At 49.3% G+C, this 19,080-nt stretch overlaps 1 protein-coding gene across 6 annotated transcripts in view; it reads right to left on the bottom strand.

Moving 5' to 3' along the window:
• DENND4A (DENN domain containing 4A) overlaps positions 1-7,760 on the bottom strand; it is a 71,134-nt gene extending 63,374 nt beyond the window's left edge. For 2 of the 6 annotated variants that reach the window (XM_075575356.1, XM_075575352.1), the window contains exon 1: positions 7,537-7,758. In XM_075575356.1, coding sequence (XP_075431471.1) covers positions 7,537-7,544 — 8 coding nt within the window. In that variant the 5' untranslated portion in view covers positions 7,545-7,758. The other 4 variants (XM_075575355.1, XM_075575353.1, XM_075575354.1 and 1 more) reach the window with 4 other exon arrangements.
• Between the last annotated feature and the right edge of the window lie 11,320 nt (positions 7,761-19,080).

Genomic DNA, 19,080 nt, shown 5'->3' on the forward strand with positions numbered 1-19,080 from the left:
TAATTTAAGTATTTAAATGCATCTAAAATTACAATATAGGAAGCTTGTGACCCTTCTAGTCCTAAATGTTTTCTAATCTGACCCTTTTGGAGAACTGTTTGAAGCGCCCTGAACTACAGGCTAAATATAAAGTCCACAAAAACTATTTGCTTATTTTCTGTTTGCCATCCTTTTAATTCTCTAGTAAATATCTCAAAAGGTTCTTAAGACGATCCATTGACTGCAGCATTTCAACTTTCTGATACAATTGGGTTTTGGATCAACATGATATCTATCCCTTTGAACATCCCCCCCCACAGTGGAGGATGGTCTGACGAAGGGGAAATTGCCCCGAAACACTACATCGGTCTCTGTATATGGTACATTCTAGGTAAATGTTTATTTAGGCAGAATTTGTTTCTTTTGGGCGAGAGAGGAGAGAGAGAGGAGAGAGAGGAGAGAAAGAGAGAGGAGCATTTTGTGGTAGGGGGTCAGTCGTCCTATTCTGCAAGATAAGCCCCAGCTATTACTACCAAGTTCTTGCTTGAAGCATTCAGTGTGCAATCAGCTTTTCCAGTACCAACAAACGTGAAGGCCATGCTTTCTGGAGATCTGTCAGTTTGAAAATAATCACACCTGATATTACCTGCAATATTTGACCTTTTTTTGTTTTTTTGTAGCTGCGAGGAAAATTATTTTAACATTTTGGATGGGTTGTGTCACTCAGAATATTAAAGAAGACTTGGATACAAGTTTGTTTTAAATGAATGATAAGCAATGTATTTACTGGTCTTAAATCCAAGTCCATGACCATCCTTCATAAATGGAAGTTATAGCCTGTTCCAATTCAACAAGACACTTCAAAACTTGCCAAACATACAGCTTGGTTTCTGTATACAGAGCAGAGACACAGGTGATGTTTTTTCTGCAATTTTCAGTTTGCTTCACACTTGGTTTGTAGAGATATAGATAGATATGGATACATATATAGCAGTCATTAAATGCAGATTGGAAATGTTCATTTTCTAATTGTTTTAAGTTGTTGTTGAACTCCCCTCAATACCAAAACAGTTTGTTTATATTTGTAGAGATGTTTCCTTTCCTCTTAAATCTTTTTTTTTTTTTAACTTTTTTTTTAAATAGTGTTATTTGTTCTACAAAGCTCTTTGCTGGTTAATTTTGCCAAATAGTTTCCAAACAAAAAACAGCATTTTTTTTGGTACACAGGTCAAAAGATGTAGAGAAGTGACAAGTGTCACTATAAACATGAGTCACAACTTTCCCTGTCTAGATTGTCACTGATGGACTGATGTACAACTGTTTTTGATCAATGCTGTCTCAATGAAAATAGGTTGTTGTTTTAATGACAGGAACACGACTGTTATATCAGTTCTATCCGTCCCTGTTGGATCTATTCTACCCGTCCGTTAGATCTGTTCTACCTGTTATATCCTGTTAAATCTGTTCTACCTGTTGTCACTGTTATATCATTGAAGTGCCTGAAGCAAACATGTAATGAGAAATCGCATAATGAAGTAATTTTTGTGCAATAATGAGTTTGGCTTTCAAGGCCGGAGGATATTAGCAGTATGCCCGTGCACCTGGTCACAGAAAAGGGGGGGTGGGGAGGGGAATGCATATCGCACCTGTGCCTCCATATAAATGCACATACACACTACTACCTGGGGACCCCACACTAATAACAAGCAGGACTCTGTGTTACTGAGGCCCCACAATATTCATTCTGGGAGATTGGTGCTATGCTGTACGTACATACACTCCCTCCGGTCCCCACCTCACCCTGCCCGGTGTCTCCGGTTCCCCTCCTCACCCGCCCTTTATATCACTGTTCTATCAGTTCTACCTGTCACTGTTCTATCAGTTCTACCTGTCACTGTTCTATCAGTTCTACCTGTCACTGTTCTATCAGTTCTACATGTCACTGTTCTATCAGTTCTACCTGTCACTGTTCTACCTGTCACTGTTAGATCAGTTCCACCTGTCACTGTTCTACCTGTCACTGTTCTACCTGTCACTGTTCTACCTGTCACTGTTCTATCAGTTCTACCCGTCACTGTTCTATCAGTTCTACCCGTCACTGTTCTATCAGTTCTACCCGTCACTGTTCTATCAGTTCTACCCGTCACTGTTCTATCAGTTCTACCCGTCACTGTTCTATCAGTTCTACCCGTCACTGTTCTATCTGTTCTACCAGTCACTGTTCTACCTGTCACTGTTCTATCTGTCACTGTTCTATCTGTTCTACCTGTCACTGTTCTATCAGTTCTACCCGTCACTGTTCTACCCGTCACTGTTCTACCTGTCACTGTTCTATCAGTTCTACCTGTCACTGTTCTATCTGTTCTACCTGTCACTGTTCTACCCGTCACTGTTCTACCCGTCACTGTTCTACCCGTCACTGTTCTACCCGTCACTGTTCTACCCGTCACTGTTCTACCCGTCACTGTTCTACCCGTCACTGTTCTACCTGTCACTGTTAGATCAGTTCCACCTGTCACTGTTATATCAGTTCTACCTGTCACTGTTAGATCAGTTCCACCTGTCACTGTTATATCATTGAGGTGCCTGAAGCAAACATGTAATGAGAAATCGCATAATGAAGTAATTTTTGTGCAATAATGAGCTTGGCTTTCAATGCCGGAGGATATTAGCAGTATGACCGTGCACCTGGTCACAGAAAGGGGGGGTGGGGAGGGGAATGCATATCGCACCTGTGCCTCCATATAAATGCACATACACACTGCTACCTGGGGACCCCACACTGATAACCAGCAGCACTCCGTGTTACTGAGGCCCCACAATATTCATTCTGGGAGGTTGGTGCTATGCTGTACGTACATACACTCCCTCCGGTCCCCTCCTCCCCCCGCCCGGTGTCTCCGTTTCCCCTCCTCCCCCCGCCCGGTGTCTCCGTTTCCCCTCTTTACCCCGCCCGGTGTCTCCGGTTCCCTACCTCCCCCCGCCCGGTGTCTCCGGTTCCCTACCTCCCCCCGCCCGGTGTCTCCGGTTCCCTACCTCCCCCCGCCCGGTGTCTCCGGTTCCTGTCAGCGGCTCCCGCCTCCTCCTCGCGCCATCCTGGGGTCGCGCGCGCATTCACGCGAGCACGAGCCAAGGCGACACGAGCGGGTTCTAACCCCGCCCCCTGACGTCACTTACCCCGCAGACACACAGTGGAACACGTGCAGCCAGGTGCAGGGTGGAAATGTTATATATATTCATAGCACTGTAGTGTGTGTGTGTGTGTGTGTGTGTGTGTGTGTGTGTGTGTGTGTGTGTGTGTGTGTGTGTGTGTGTGTGTGTGTGTGTGTGTGTGTGTGTGTGTGTGTGTGTGTGTGTGTGTGTGTGTGTGTGTGTGTGTGTGTGTGTGTGTGTGTGTGTTATTTATTATTTATTTTAAAAAAAAAACATTGGTAAAAATAAAATATTTATTAACATTGTGCAGACACACACATATACATACATACATACATACACATGCATTCGTATATACACACACACGCATTCGTATACACACACACACACACACACACACATGTACATACATTTCAGCGCTGGTAGCGGTGCAAAATCATTCTATTCCACATCTTCCCGCTGTTGGCCGGATGGACGCTCACTACCGTGCGCGCGCAGCCCTTGTATAGAAGGGCTGACTAACCACGGCCAATTATAAGTGCCGAGCGCGCGCGGCCACTATATAACAGCCCTAAAGCTCGCACAAATACAAGCATTTCGTTAGCCACAGAACGGTATTGTCTATTCATTTTTGATTATTAAAGCTCGGCTAACACGGTACCGATACTTCTACACATATACATATATATATATATATATATATATATATATATATACACACACACACATACACACTCTTTCTTCACTTGCTTTCAGTTACCCTTTGACACCTCCAGCCATAAATCTCATCCACACCGGGGGAAGGACCAGCACAGATAACATTCCAAGAGACACTGTTTTTAAGTAATCCTTGCTTCATTCATTGTAACATCGCCGGAAGAAGAGATCAGTGTATCTCGAAAGCTCGCACAAATAAAAGCATTTCGTTAGCCACAGAATGTTATCATCTATTTATTTTTTGATTTTATATATATATACAGTGGTTGACAAACCACCAAAAAATCTACTCGCCACACAAAAAAATCTACTCGCCACCTAGTACCAAACGTGTGCTGCTTGGGCCAATATTTACTCGCCCGGGGGTTAAATCCACTCGCCCGGGGCGAGCAAATGTATAGGTTTGTCGAACACTGTATATATATATATATATATATTCCTGTAACATGTATCTTGTGTATTTTGCACTGTGTGTGTGTGTGTGTGTGTGTGTGTGTGTGTGTGTGTGTGTGTGTGTGTGTGTGTGTGTGTGTGTGTGTGTGTGTGTGTGTGTGTGTGTGTGATCTATTCTATATAGATATATAAAACTCAAACGATGTTTGTTTGTAAGGATGTTTGTCTGTGGGTTTGTGCGTTTTCTGATTGGTTGGCGCCCGCCCACGGCTCTCTCTCATTGGCCTGCGGGATGGGATTACGTCACGGCCAGGGCTACGCAGAACCTGAGACTCACAGCACCCTCACACCGCGTGCACCTCTGACCAAGTGGCTACCCACACACCGTGCACCGCCTGCACACCGAGCTCACTGACCACCTGCCGCCCGCACTCACCAACCACCCGCCGCCTCACACCCTAGCGGGACCGCCAGACCGCACTCACCAGCATTATGCAGGCCGTCACACTCACAGCACCCTGCCACCGCCTGCGCCTGTCACCGACTGGCTACCCACACGCCGTGCACCGCCTGCGCAGCGACCTCAGTGACCGCCCGCAGTGATGTAAGTGGGTTCAGGCAGTGACGTGAGTGGGTGGGTGGGTGGGCAGTGACTGGGGTGGGTGGGTTCAGTGACGGGTGGGTTCAGTGACGGGTGGGTAGTAACGTTCAGTGACGTTCGGGCGGGCAGTGAAATGTGTGTGTTAGTGACGTGTTGTTTAGTGACGTGGGTGAGTGGGCGGGCGGGCAGTGACGTGGGTGGGTGTGCGGGCAGTGACGTGGGTGGGTGTGCGGGCAGGCAGTGACGTGGGTGGGTGTGCGGGCAGGCAGTGACGTGGGTTGGTGTGCAGGCAGGCAGTGACGTGGGTGGGAGGGTGGGCTGGCAGTGACGTGAGTGTGTTCAGGCAGTGACGTGAGTGGGTGGGTGGGCAGTGACTGGGGTGGGTGGGTTCAGTGACTGGGGTGGGTTCAGTGACGGGTGGGTAATAACGTTCAGTGACGTTCGGGCGGGCAGTGACGTGTGTGGGTGGGCGGGCTGTGACGTGTTTGGGTGGGCGTGTTGTTAGTGACGTGGGTGAGTGGGCGGGCGGGCAGTGACGTGGGTGGGTGGGTGTGCGGGCAGGCAGTGACGTGGGTGGGTGGGTGTGCGGGCAGGCAGTGATGTGGGTGTGTGGGTGGGCGGGCAGTGAAGTTCAGTGACGTTGGGCAGGCAGTGAAGGGAGCGGGCAGGCAGTGACGTGGGTGGGCGGGCAGTGACGTGGGTGGGCGGGCAGGCAGGCAGTGACGGGGGTAGCCGGGCGGGCAGGCAGTGAGGCGTTCAGGCAGTGACGGGGCGGGCAGGCAGTGACGTGGGTGGGCTGGCGGGCAGGCAGTGATGTTAAGTCAGTGAACTTGGTTGGGTGGGTGTTCTGGCAGTGACGTGAGTGGGTTCAGGCAGTGACGTGCGTGGGTGGGTGAGTGGGTGAGCAGGCAGTGACGTGAGTGGGCGGGCGGGCAGGCAGTGACGTGGGTGGGCGGGCAGTGATGTTAAGGCAGTGAACTTGGTTGGGTGGGTGGTCTAGCAGTGACGTGAGTGGGTTCAGGCAGTGACGTGAGTGGGTGGGTGAGTGAGTTGGTAAGCAGGCAGTGACGTTAGGCAGTGACGTGGGTGGGCTGGCGGGCAGGCAGTAACGTGGGTGGGCGGGCAGGCAGTGACTGGAGTGGGTGGGCGGGCAGGCAGTGACTGGGGTGGGTGGGCAGTGACTTTCAGTGACTGGGGTTCAGGCAGTGACTGTGGGATGGGGGCATGTGGGGGGGTCATGGAAGGGGGGGCGCAGGAGAGGGGGCGCGGGAGAGGGGGGCCGCTGGAGGGAGCCAGCATGACAATGTCCCCCTGGCGGCCTGATCCCGAGGAGGCATACCCCCCAGCTCCCTGCGGTTCCTCACCTCGCTCCCGTCCGCGCTCCTCCTCGGGCTGCCCCCAGGTCTCTCCTCCCTCCTGGGCTCCCCCCGGGACTCCGGCGGTTCCCGGGCTGACACAGAGGAGCGCGGCCCCACCTCCCTGCCGCCACCTCCTCCGGGTACCGGCTGCACTCCACATCCACCTCGGCGGTGTCCGGCCCCCCCGGCGAGGCAGAGCGGTACGCGCGGTGTGCGGGAGCGAGAGGGGTGAGGTGGTCTGAGGTGAAGGGGAGGGGTGGGTACGCGGTGAACGGGAGGGGTGGTGGCAGGGTACAGAGGAGTGTGTGCGGGAGCGAGAGGGCGTGCGTCGTCGAAAGGAGTGAGAGCAGGCGGTGAGGCGGCAAAATGGTGACTGTTGGGAGAGTGTGCCAGTGGGGTAGGTGTGATGAGCGCAGGCCGCAGGCCAATGAGAGGTGTGTGGGGGCGGGCGGGCCGAGGGAGCAATCAGATTGGCCCGAGGCGGAGTGACGGACCGACGGACCAATCTGATTGCCCAGAAGCACAGCCAACATACAGCGTTTTCAAAAATATATATATAGATACAGTATATACACCTACATACTATGGATTCTTTAAACATGAAGTCCAGGGATTCTCACTTCCCTGTTTAACATGTTTTTTTTTACTGCACTGTTGCACTAATTTGTTAACCCCTTTGTTCCCAGTGCTCAGAGTGGCTTCAAATAGTAGCCTAATTAAAAACAAAATCTACGTGTGTTAAACATTGGGACACGGCTCTTCAGACGGTATGTTAGAAAAAATTAAGCAACAGTTACGCTGACATAGGAGGAAGGGGCCCGCAAGGGGGATAGTCACTAACTTTGCACGTAAGAAAGTAGAGGTGCTCTGCAGGTGAAAATAAAAAGTAGTGGTACTCTGGGCTTGTGACTAAAAGAGTGGTAGTGGTACTCTCTGTTCCCTTGTACCATCGCAGATCAACCCCCGGGCAAATGGCGCTTTGATGAACATAGACGACGGGTGGGCAAGTCCAGTCAAGGGCCACCAACCGGTCAGGTTTTCAGGTTATCACTGCTTCAGCTCAGGTGGCTCAATCAGTGGCACAGTCGAAGTCTGAGCCACTGATTGAGCCACCTGTGCTGAAGCTGGAACTAATTGAGCCACCTGTGTCCTGTGCTGAAGCTGGGACTGATTGAGCCACCTATGCTGAAGCTGGAACTAATTGAGCCACCTGTGCTGAAGCTGGGACTGATTGAGCCACCTGTGCTGAAGCAGGGATACCCTGAAAACCTGACCTGTTGGTGGTCCTCGAGGACTGGACCTGCCCACCCCTGCCGTAGACAGAATGACATGTACCTGTCCATGTGACGGCTTCCGCAGAGGTCCTCAGGTGAGCTGGATGGGTGGCGTCACCCCGTCTTCTGTATTCAGTGAGTTCCCGCAGCGGTGAGGCTTCCTCCGTGACCCAGCTCTGAATGAAGCGCCTATGTCACCGTCCTCTGGACAAGGGGAGGGGTTGGCGTCACAGCCCAGAGATGTGATGTGGAAACCCTGTGGTTTGCCGAACACGCAGCACATCTCTGAAACATGCTGAGATTACACGGGGAGAAATGAGGAAGTCTCCCCGGGCATACGGACACAGCATTTTCTGCTCATGTTCTTGGCAAGTGGTTCTGTGCCACGCTGGGCCGGCGCTGGGCCGGTTCCTGCAGAGGGCTCAGGAATGTTCTTCTTGGAAAACAGCTGCTAATACTCTTAGTCGGGAGCTGGAAGGGATGGGGCAGTGGTTCAAACAGCCAAAATATCCCACATGTTTTAAAAAGACGCCACACTCTCTATAACCCCTTCCATGCATTGCTGGCCTCAAATGATCCCTACCCTGAAGAGCTTACTATCTAAGAGTAAGTTCCATCCGCCAACCTTAAAAGTACAGAAGCAATGGGTTTTACAGCTGGACATCCCCAAGGAGCACGGGATATTCCTAAATATTGCAGAATAGCAGGACCGTGTCTAAGACTCCAGTGGAATCTAAAACGTTAGAGATACTGGTACCGAGAGAGACAGCGAGTGAGTCAGCCTTCTAGTGAGTGACTGTATACGTGTGAGCGATATTTCCTCCCAGTAAAGATTAGAGTGTAAGCTCTTCGGGGCAGGGACTCCTTTTCCTCGATGCTATTTTTATGTATGAAGTGCCAATTCCCATAATATGTTATGTGTATTTGTCAAGAGAGAGGGGATTTGGCCCGGGATTAAAGGGGTTACAACCCATTTGGCCACCCTCTACTCTCACCTGGGAAGCAAGGGGTTAACTGGACTGGGGTCCAGTAATGTGTTTTTGCCTTGCTTCAGCCATCCAACTGTTTATTCCCCTGTATAAATGTATTGTTTCTGGGCCAGTGTCTGCACCACACACACACTGGGGCTTAAGGGGTTAATGAGCTGCAGTTTAGGAAAATACATTAGGATGCGTGGTGTCTTTTCAGAAATATCTGGGCTTCAAAAGGCTTGATTGAAGTTGGGTGTGAAAAGGTACAGAGGGGGTTTGGTGTATGTTAACACATATTGCTGGTGTAGACAGCTAGGACCCAGGCTGGGGCATTGGGTGTGAAATATAGCACCGGTGAACCAACGCTAAAACCACCCTAACACTAGTTTTAAATACCTGGGCTTATGGTTTGACTCCCACTTAACATTCGGGATGCACATTGATACCCTGACAACCAAGACCTATGCCAAACTAGGGGTACTTTACAGGAACAAATCCTCCCTAAGTCTCCTGGTCAGAAAGCGTATTGCACAGCAGATGCTACTGCCAATTATTGACTATGGAGACATAGTATATGGCTCGGCTCCTCAAACCCACCTTAGCAAACTTGACACCCTCTACAATTCAATTTGTCGTTTTGTTCTCCAATGCAACTACAACACACATCACTGCGAAATGCTCAAAGAACTAGATTGGTCATCACTAGAGTCTAGGCGCAAAGTTCACCTTTCCTGTCTCACCCTCAAATACTTTCTGGGCAAGCTACCCAGCTACCTGAACAAGCTACTCACCCCTACCACATGCAGGACCTATCACCTGAGATCAGACTCCAAAAGACTATTCATGGTCCCAAGACTCAACAAAGTATCCGGACGTTCCTCCTTCTCCTTCCGTGCACCCCAAAACTGGAACAACCTACCAGAGACTCTCATATCCACCACCAGCTTAAGTTCTTTCAAATCTAAGGCTGTCTCACACTTTAATCTGGTCTGTAACTGTTTCATACGCTCATAATATATATTTTCTTTAACTGTGCATGCAATGTCTTGTATATAATGTATACCTTGTTCATTTATGTAACTGTATTTGTAACCATGTATTATTTTGTTTTACTCTGTGCCCAGGACATACTTGAAAACGAGAGGTAACTCTCAATGTATTACTTCCTGGTAAAATATTTTATAAAAAAATAAAAATAAATGTTCTCTACACAGGAGTCTCTGCTTCAAAGAGTGTATTGATGGGGGCCAGGGGTGCGGTTACGCAAGGAGATATCAGAATGAGTGACCTTATTAAATATAAGAATATTATGAGATGTCCTCGGCTGAACATGCTAAGAATTACATATGTGTAACCGGGGGACCGAGCCGCAAATAATGATTACAGACACCTGATGTTTAGCCGGTCCTAAGAGACAGATATTAATATCTCTCTTAATTTTAGTATTACACGGTAATATTTAGTCTCATTGGGAGCGTCATGCGTGATGGAATGTATTAATATGCCTCGCGTAAGTAAGTACTACTGAACTGAAGTTATGAAGTTATTTAGATAGGAAAAGCAGTTTTTAAACGTCCTTGGGTGGGAGGAGTTTTACTCTGAGGAAAACTGTCAACCTCACCACTGATTTATGAGAGGGGCTGGGTTTAGGTTGTGTTCAATGGGAAATAATTGTATAAGAACCAGACTCAGCCTATGGCTATGGTCCTTCATGTCTTTCGTGTCTTGATGATTATGAAGATTGCTGTATGAACTGCCAGTCCAGATATGACTGTTTCATCATTCCATCTTAAGTGAGTGTCCATATTTTGTCTGTTATTTGTATATCTCGTATGTTCACCTTTTTCAAGGAATAAATTATATTTTATCATATCTAAGTCTCGTCCAGTTCAACCCAGTTATATTTGGTGTGTATTATTATAGCTTGTCTCAAAGCTACCGTCACAGGCTTATTTGTTGTTTATATGATTGTCACGTGTATTACTGCTGTGGAGCGCTATGTACATTAACGGCGCTATATATATAAAGATATATATACATAGTAAAGATGCCCCCCTTAAGAAGGAGAAACAGACTAAAGCACCCTAAAGCCGCGGTCCCCGGTTTTTATTTTTATTTTCCCTTTAATATGTGCCTCAATACAATCCACACCATGATAAGTAATTAGCTAAGTTGCCGATCGATCCGTTCTCCTGTGATTGATCGGCGAAGATTCGGCTCGGGGGCTCACTAAATGGCTGTCAGTGCAGCAGAAGAGGACCAAAGATGCAAAGTTCTGTGGGGAAGATCATGTGACCAGGCAGTCACTAGATACAATTGGTGCACTGCTAGACAGACAGCAGGGCTCAAAAAGGGGTGTATCAGAGCCTGTTTCAGAAGAGTAAGGGGATGTGACTTTGTAAATGGCTGCTATAGAAACCAAAAATGCTTGTTACATTATAAAAAATGTCATTCAGAGTTGGTTTTTTTTTTTTTTATGCTACAAGTATTTTCTCATAGTACAAAACGGATTTATTAAAAAAAAAACAAAAACATGTAGGATATTGGTTGGTCTTTAATATGTACAGCTTAGAGCAGGGGAGCGCAAACCTTTGCAGCTGCGCCCCCCTTCCTTGCCTCCTCTGGTGCTCGTGCCCTCCCTTACGTCGATACGGCATCAAATGACGCAGTGGGGGTCATGTGACGTCATGTGACCCGCGGCGGCATTTGACGCCGCGTTGCCAGTGTAACGTCACATGACCCCAACATTGCCATGAAGATGAGTCCTGACGCCGGCAGAGTCAAGGTAAGTTGATGTTGCAGAGGTCTCACGCGGTCCCCCGGCATTTCATTTAAATACCTTGGGGAAGAGCGCGGGTCCTCTGAAACCACCGCGTCCCCCCCAGAAAAATCTCGTGCCCCCCACTTTGCACTCCCCTGGCTTAGAGGATGCAAGAGAGAGTGGGGATAAAAATGATTGGGATAGACATAAGGTTATTCTAAATACAAAAGAAAGTCAGGGATCAAATAGGGTCTAAGGTTTGACGCAGATAGAAAAATAGGCAGAGTAGGTGAGTAAGTGCCCCATCCACCGGCACATTCTGCGTTTCTATAACATTTGCTAGAGTTATTAAGTCCTTCCTGTAATCGCTGCTGTCCTTAAGTAATCATTTGCAACCAACCTACACAATCATCGGAAAGAGGATGTCTCAGGACATTAGGGACTTCCTAGCAAACCCTGCCAGTGTGGCCGTTATTACCACGTCCGGTAATTAGGAGCGTTGCCGATGTATACGGTGCTGGTCAGGACGGAACCCCCCCCCCTCCCCCCCAACTTTCCTTCATTTACAGCGGCCAAAACGCCCTCAATGAAGTTATGGTACAATGGTTAATGTGAAGATATTCTAAACTAGGGGTAGCCAACTTCAGTCTCCAAGGGCTACCAACAGGTCAGGTTTTCAGGATATCCCTATTTCAGCACAGGTGGGTCAATCAGAGGCTCAGTCAAAAATTGACACATTTATATATATATATAAAATAAAAAATTAATAGACGATACCGTTCTGTGGCTAACGAAATGCTTTTATTTGTGCGAGCTTTCCAGATACACTGATACACAGACCCCTTATACGTGCTTCAGCAAAACGTGCAGGCAGCTGATTTCCCCCCAGATCAGTGGGGTCCGAGCAGATGGGGGCTAATGACACTAAACAGAAGGCAGTTTAGTACAGCGTATCTGTTGTCATGGTGATAAGGACACACAGAACCGCGGGCGCTGTGACATCTCGCCCAGCTTCCAGCGGATGTGACTCGCTTCCTGCACACACTCCTAAACGTCGCAGGGTTAAATTCTGTGCTACACGCTACCAGGGAGATTTATGAGCCAACGTTTAAACAAAACATAACTTCAAACAGCGGTTACCAAACCGATATAACTCTGTCACCACAACAAAGTAACAAAGTAATCGTGTAACAATGTCCCGGCACTTATTAACAGGTGTATAAAAGCGTGAACTTACCGGCATTTATTCTTCTCCACTTTTTAGAGAGGAGTATTGCGGTGTAACTTAATGAGGAGTGAGAGAGGAGTATTGCGGTGTAACTTAATGAGGAGTGAGAGAGGAGTATTGCGGTGTAACTTAATGAGGAGTGAGAGAGGAGTATTGCGGTGTAACTTAATGAGGAGTGAGAGAGGAGTATTGCGGTGTAACTTAATGAGGAGTGAGAGAGGAGTATTGCGGTGTAACTTAATGAGGAGTGAGAGAGGAGTATTGCGGTGTAACTTAATGAGGAGTGAGAGAGGAGTATTGCGGTGTAACTTAATGAGGAGTGAGAGAGGAGTATTGCGGTGTAACTTAATGAGGAGTGAGAGAGGAGTATTGCGGTGTAACTTAGTGAGGAGTGAGAGAGGAGTATTGCGGTGTAACTTAGTGAGGAGTGAGAGAGGAGTATTGCGGTGTAACTTAGTGAGGAGTGAGAGAGGAGTATTGCGGTGTAACTTAGTGAGGAGTGAGAGAGGAGTATTGCGGTGTAACTTAATGAGGAGTGAGAGAGGAGTATTGCGGTGTAACTTAATGAGGAGTGAGAGAGGAGTATTGCGGTGTAACTTAATGAGGAGTGAGAGAGGAGTATTGCGGTGTAACTTAATGAGGAGTGAGAGAGGAGTATTGCGGTGTAACTTAATGAGGAGTGAGAGAGGAGTATTGCGGTGTAACTTAATGAGGAGTGAGAGAGGAGTATTGCGGTGTAACTTAATGAGGAGTGAGAGAGGAGTATTGCGGTGTAACTTAATGAGGAGTGAGAGAGGAGTATTGCGGTGTAACTTAATGAGGAGTGAGAGAGGAGTATTGCGGTGTAACATAATGAGGAGTGAGAGAGGAGTATAGCGGTGTAACTTAATGAGGAGTGAGAGAGGAGTATTGCGGTGTAACTTAATGAGGAGTGAGAGAGGAGTATTGCGGTGTAACTTAATGAGGAGTGAGAGAGGAGTATTGCGGTGTAACTTAATGAGGAGTGAGAGAGGAGTATTGCGGTGTAACTTAATGAGGAGTGAGAGAGGAGTATTGCGGTGTAACTTAGTGAGGAGTGAGAGAGGAGTATTGCGGTGTAACTTAGTGAGGAGTGAGAGAGGAGTATTGCGGTGTAACTTAGTGAGGAGTGAGAGAGGAGTATTGCGGTGTAACTTAGTGAGGAGTGAGAGAGGAGTATTGCGGTGTAACTTAATGAGGAGTGAGAGAGGAGTATTGCGGTGTAACTTAATGAGGAGTGAGAGAGGAGTATTGCGGTGTAACTTAATGAGGAGTGAGAGAGGAGTATTGCGGTGTAACTTAATGAGGAGTGAGAGAGGAGTATTGCGGTGTAACTTAATGAGGAGTGAGAGAGGAGTATTGCGGTGTAACTTAATGAGGAGTGAGAGAGGAGTATTGCGGTGTAACTTAATGAGGAGTGAGAGAGGAGTATTGCGGTGTAACATAATGAGGAGTGAGAGAGGAGTATAGCGGTGTAACTTAATGAGGAGTGAGAGAGGAGTATTGCGGTGTAACTTAATGAGGAGTGAGAGAGGAGTATTGCGGTGTAACTTAATGAGGAGTGAGAGAGGAGTATTGCGGTGTAACTTAATGAGGAGTGACAGAGGATTATTGCGGTGTAACTTAATGAGGAGTGAGAGAGGAGTATTGCGGTGTAACTTAATGAGGAGTGAGAGAGGAGTATTGCGGTGTAACTTAATGAGGAGTGAGAGAGGAGTATTGCGGTGTAACTTAATGAGGAGTGAGAGAGGAGTATTGCGGTGTAACTTAATGAGGAGTGAGAGAGGATTATTGCGGTGTAACTTAATGAGGAGTGAGAGAGGAGTATTGCGGTGTAACTTAATGAGGAGTGAGAGAGGAGTATTGCGGTGTAACTTAATGAGGAGTGAGAGAGGAGTATTGCGGTGTAACTTAATGAGGAGTGAGAGAGGAGTATTGCGGTGTAACTTAATGAGGAGTGAGAGAGGAGTATTGCGGTGTAACTTAATGAGGAGTGAGAGAGGAGTATTGCGGTGTAACTTAATGAGGAGTGAGAGAGGAGTATTGCGGTGTAACTTAATGAGGAGTGAGAGAGGAGTATTGCGGTGTAACTTAATGAGGAGTGAGAGAGGAGTATTGCGGTGTAACTTAATGAGGAGTGAGAGAGGAGTATTGCGGTGTAACTTAATGAGGAGTGAGAGAGGAGTATTGCGGTGTAACTTAATGAGGAGTGAGAGAGGAGTATTGCGGTGTAACTTAATGAGGAGTGAGAGAGGAGTATTGCGGTGTAACTTAATGAGGAGTGAGAGAGGAGTATTGCGGTGTAACTTAATGAGGAGTGAGAGAGGAGTATTGCGGTGTAACTTAATGAGGAGTGAGAGAGGAGTATTGAGAAACTAACACAAGCTGGAAACTGCTTCCTCGCCCATAGGGATCGCGACGCGCCTATATGAGGCCGTCCATAGTTTGCGCGGGCGATGAAGCACGGCGGCACTGGAGCATTTCCAAAAGACAAGAATTTTGGCGGGCAGCCGAGCGACGGCCGCGTCACGTGGGCGGTCCAGCCAATGAGGGCGAACCGGCCTCGTGACCTCACCCAGTCGCTTGCATCATAGCAATGCCACAGGCCACGGGTTTGCCTCTGCAGCAGGCGCGTGCGCGTGACGCCTGCACTGCGGACTTAGCCTTACAGAGACAGTCCGTCCTCGGACCAAAGCGAACTAATGTCAGTCAACAGCACGTTAATTCGGTTAAATGTATGTATGTTTATATCTGATCTGAAAACGCACCTGTTGTGTTTAATTAGTCCTGGATAACCCCTACGCACTAATTACAGTAAGATTTATAGGCACTTTAACCAATGCACTCACATTTACTTCTACTGTTTCTTAGTCTCTCCACAGTTATATAGTTACATAGTTATATAGTTACATAGTTATATAGTTACATAGTTATATAGTTACATAGCAGATACTTTATCCTATATTTGTGTTTACAGTATATTGATCTAGAGGAAGGCAAAAACAAAACAATGCTGTCATAAGGGGAAATTAAATTCCTTCCTGGCTTCAAATATTGGCAATCGGATTACTCTATGGATCAACATCCTTCCCATGTATACTTATTTGGTATATCCCTGTGTACATTTCCCTTCTAAACAGATGTCCAACCTTTTTTTGAAGATATCTACTGTATCTGCCATCACAGTCTCCATGGGTTATGAATCCCACATTGTAACTGCCCTTACTGTAAAGAACCCTTTCCTTTGTTGCTGGTGAAATCTCCTTTCCTCCGACATTAAGGGATGGCCCCGAGTCCTTTGTACTGCCCTTGGGATGAATAGTTCTTTTGAAAGCTCCTTGTATTGACCCAAATATATTTGTGTATAGTTATCATATCCCCTCTTAGACATGCCAATTAGATTGTAGGCTCTTAGGGGTGGGGAGTCCCTTTTCACAATGTTACATTTGCCTGTCTATAGCGGTCATTACATGTACTGTATAGGCAAGTTAGGTCGAAGGCTGCGCTTATAGCGCCGGCGATGCAACGTCAGGCTGCTCTAATAGCGCCGGCGATGCAACGTCAGGCTGCTCTAATAGTGCCGGCGATGCAACGTCAGGCTGCTCTAATAGTGCCGGCGATGCAACGTCAGGCTGCTCTAATAGTGCCGGCGATGCAACGTCAGGCTGCTCTAATAGTGCCGGCGATGCAACGTCAGGCTGCTTTAATAGTGCCGGCCATGCAACGTCAGGCTGCTCTAATAGTGCCGGCGATGCAACGTCAGGCTGCTCTAATAGTGCCGGCGATGCAACGTCAGGCTGCTCTAATAGTGCCGGCGATGCAACGTCAGGCTGCTCTAATAGTGCCGGCCATGCAACGTCAGGCTGCTCTAATAGCGCCGGCGATGCAACGTCAGGCTGCTCTAATAGTGCCGGCGATGCAACGTCAGGCTGCTCTAATAGTGCCGGCGATGCAACGTCAGGCTGCTCTAATAGTGCCGGCGATGCAACGTCAGGCTGCTCTAATAGCGCCGGCGATGCAACGTCAGGCTGCTCTAATAGTGCCGGCGATGCAACGTCAGGCTGCTCTAATAGCGCCGGCGATGCAACGTCAGGCTGCTCTAATAGTGCCGGCGATGGAGACGTCAGGCTGCTCTAATAGTGCCGGCGATGCAACGTCAGGCTGCTCTAATAGTGCCGGCGATGGAGACGTCAGGCTGCTCTAATAGCGCCGGCGATGCAACGTCAGGCTGCTCTAATAGTGCCGGCGATGCAACGTCAGGCTGCTCTAATAGCGCCGGCGATGCAACGTCAGGCTGCTCTAATAGTGCCGGCGATGCAACGTCAGGCTGCTCTAATAGTGCCGGCGATGGTGACGTCAGGCTGCTCTAATAGTGCCGGCGATGCAACGTCAGGCTGCTCTAATAGTGCCGGCGATGGAGACGTCAGGCTGCTCTAATAGCGCCGGCGATGCAACGTCAGGCTGCTCTAATAGTGCCGGCGATGCAACGTCAGGCTGCTCTAATAGCGCCGGCGATGCAACGTCAGGCTGCTCTAATAGCGCCGGCGATGCAACGTCAGGCTGCTCTAATAGTGCCGGCGATGCAACGTCAGGCTGCTCTAATAGCGCCGGCGATGCAACGTCAGGCTGCTCTAATAGTGCCGGCGATGCAACGTCAGGCTGCTCTAATAGTGCCGGCGATGCAACGTCAGGCTGCTCTAATAGCGCCGGCGATGCAACGTCAGGCTGCTCTAATAGTGCCGGCGATGCAACGTCAGGCTGCTCTAATAGTGCCGGCGATGGAGACGTCAGGCTGCTCTAATAGTGCCGGCGATGCAACGTCAGGCTGCTCTAATAGTGCCGGCGATGCAACGTCAGGCTGCTCTAATAGTGCCGGCGATGCAACGTCAGGCTGCTCTAATAGCGCCGGCGATGCAACGTCAGGCTGCTCTAATAGTGCCGGCGATGCAACGTCAGGCTGCTCTAATAGCGCCGGCGATGCAACGTCAGGCTGCTCTAATAGTGCCGGCGATGGAGACGTCAGGCTGCTCTAATAGTGCCGGCGATGCAACGTCAGGCTGCTCTAATAGTGCCGGCGATGGAGACGTCAGGCTGCTCTAATAGCGCCGGCGATGCAACGTCAGGCTGCTCTAATAGTGCCGGCGATGCAACGTCAGGCTGCTCTAATAGCGCCGGCGATGCAACGTCAGGCTGCTCTAATAGTGCCGGCGATGCAACGTCAGGCTGCTCTAATAGTGCCGGCGATGGTGACGTCAGGCTGCTCTAATAGTGCCGGCGATGCAACGTCAGGCTGCTCTAATAGTGCCGGCGATGGAGACGTCAGGCTGCTCTAATAGCGCCGGCGATGCAACGTCAGGCTGCTCTAATAGTGCCGGCGATGCAACGTCAGGCTGCTCTAATAGCGCCGGCGATGCAACGTCAGGCTGCTCTAATAGCGCCGGCGATGCAACGTCAGGCTGCTCTAATAGTGCCGGCGATGCAACGTCAGGCTGCTCTAATAGCGCCGGCGATGCAACGTCAGGCTGCTCTAATAGTGCCGGCGATGCAACGTCAGGCTGCTCTAATAGTGCCGGCGATGCAACGTCAGGCTGCTCTAATAGCGCCGGCGATGCAACGTCAGGCTGCTCTAATAGTGCCGGCGATGCAACGTCAGGCTGCTCTAATAGTGCCGGCGATGGAGACGTCAGGCTGCTCTAATAGTGCCGGCGATGCAACGTCAGGCTGCTCTAATAGTGCCGGCGATGGAGACGTCAGGCTGCTCTAATAGTGCCGGCGATGCAACGTCAGGCTGCTCTAATAGTGCCGGCGATGGAGACGTCAGGCTGCTCTAATAGCGCCGGCGATGCAACGTCAGGCTGCTCTAATAGTGCCGGCGATGCAACGTCAGGCTGCTCTAATAGCGCCGGCGATGCAACGTCAGGCTGCTCTAATAGTGCCGGCGATGCAACGTCAGGCTGCTCTAATAGTGCCGGCGATGGTGACGTCAGGCTGCTCTAATAGTGCCGGCGATGCAACGTCAGGCTGCTCTAATAGTGCCGGCGATGGAGACGTCAGGCTGCTCTAATAGTGCCGGCGATGCAACGTCAGGCTGCTCTAATAGTGCCGGCGATGCAACGTCAGGCTGCTCTAATAGTGCCGGCGATGCAACGTCAGGCTGCTCTAATAGCGCCGGCGATGCAACGTCAGGCTGCTCTAATAGTGCCGGCGATGCAACGTCAGGCTGCTCTAATAGCGCCGGCGATGCAACGTCAGGCTGCTCTAATAGTGCCGGCGATGGAGACGTCAGGCTGCTCTAATAGTGCCGGCGATGCAACGTCAGGCTGCTCTAATAGTGCCGGCGATGGAGACGTCAGGCTGCTCTAATAGCGCCGGCGATGCAACGTCAGGCTGCTCTAATAGTGCCGGCGATGCAACGTCAGGCTGCTCTAATAGCGCCGGCGATGCAACGTCAGGCTGCTCTAATAGTGCCGGCGATGCAACGTCAGGCTGCTCTAATAGTGCCGGCGATGGTGACGTCAGGCTGCTCTAATAGTGCCGGCGATGCAACGTCAGGCTGCTCTAATAGTGCCGGCGATGGAGACGTCAGGCTGCTCTAATAGCGCCGGCGATGCAACGTCAGGCTGCTCT

Source organism: Ascaphus truei, chromosome 18, assembly GCF_040206685.1.
Source record: "Ascaphus truei isolate aAscTru1 chromosome 18, aAscTru1.hap1, whole genome shotgun sequence".
NCBI lineage: Eukaryota > Metazoa > Chordata > Amphibia > Anura > Ascaphidae > Ascaphus > Ascaphus truei.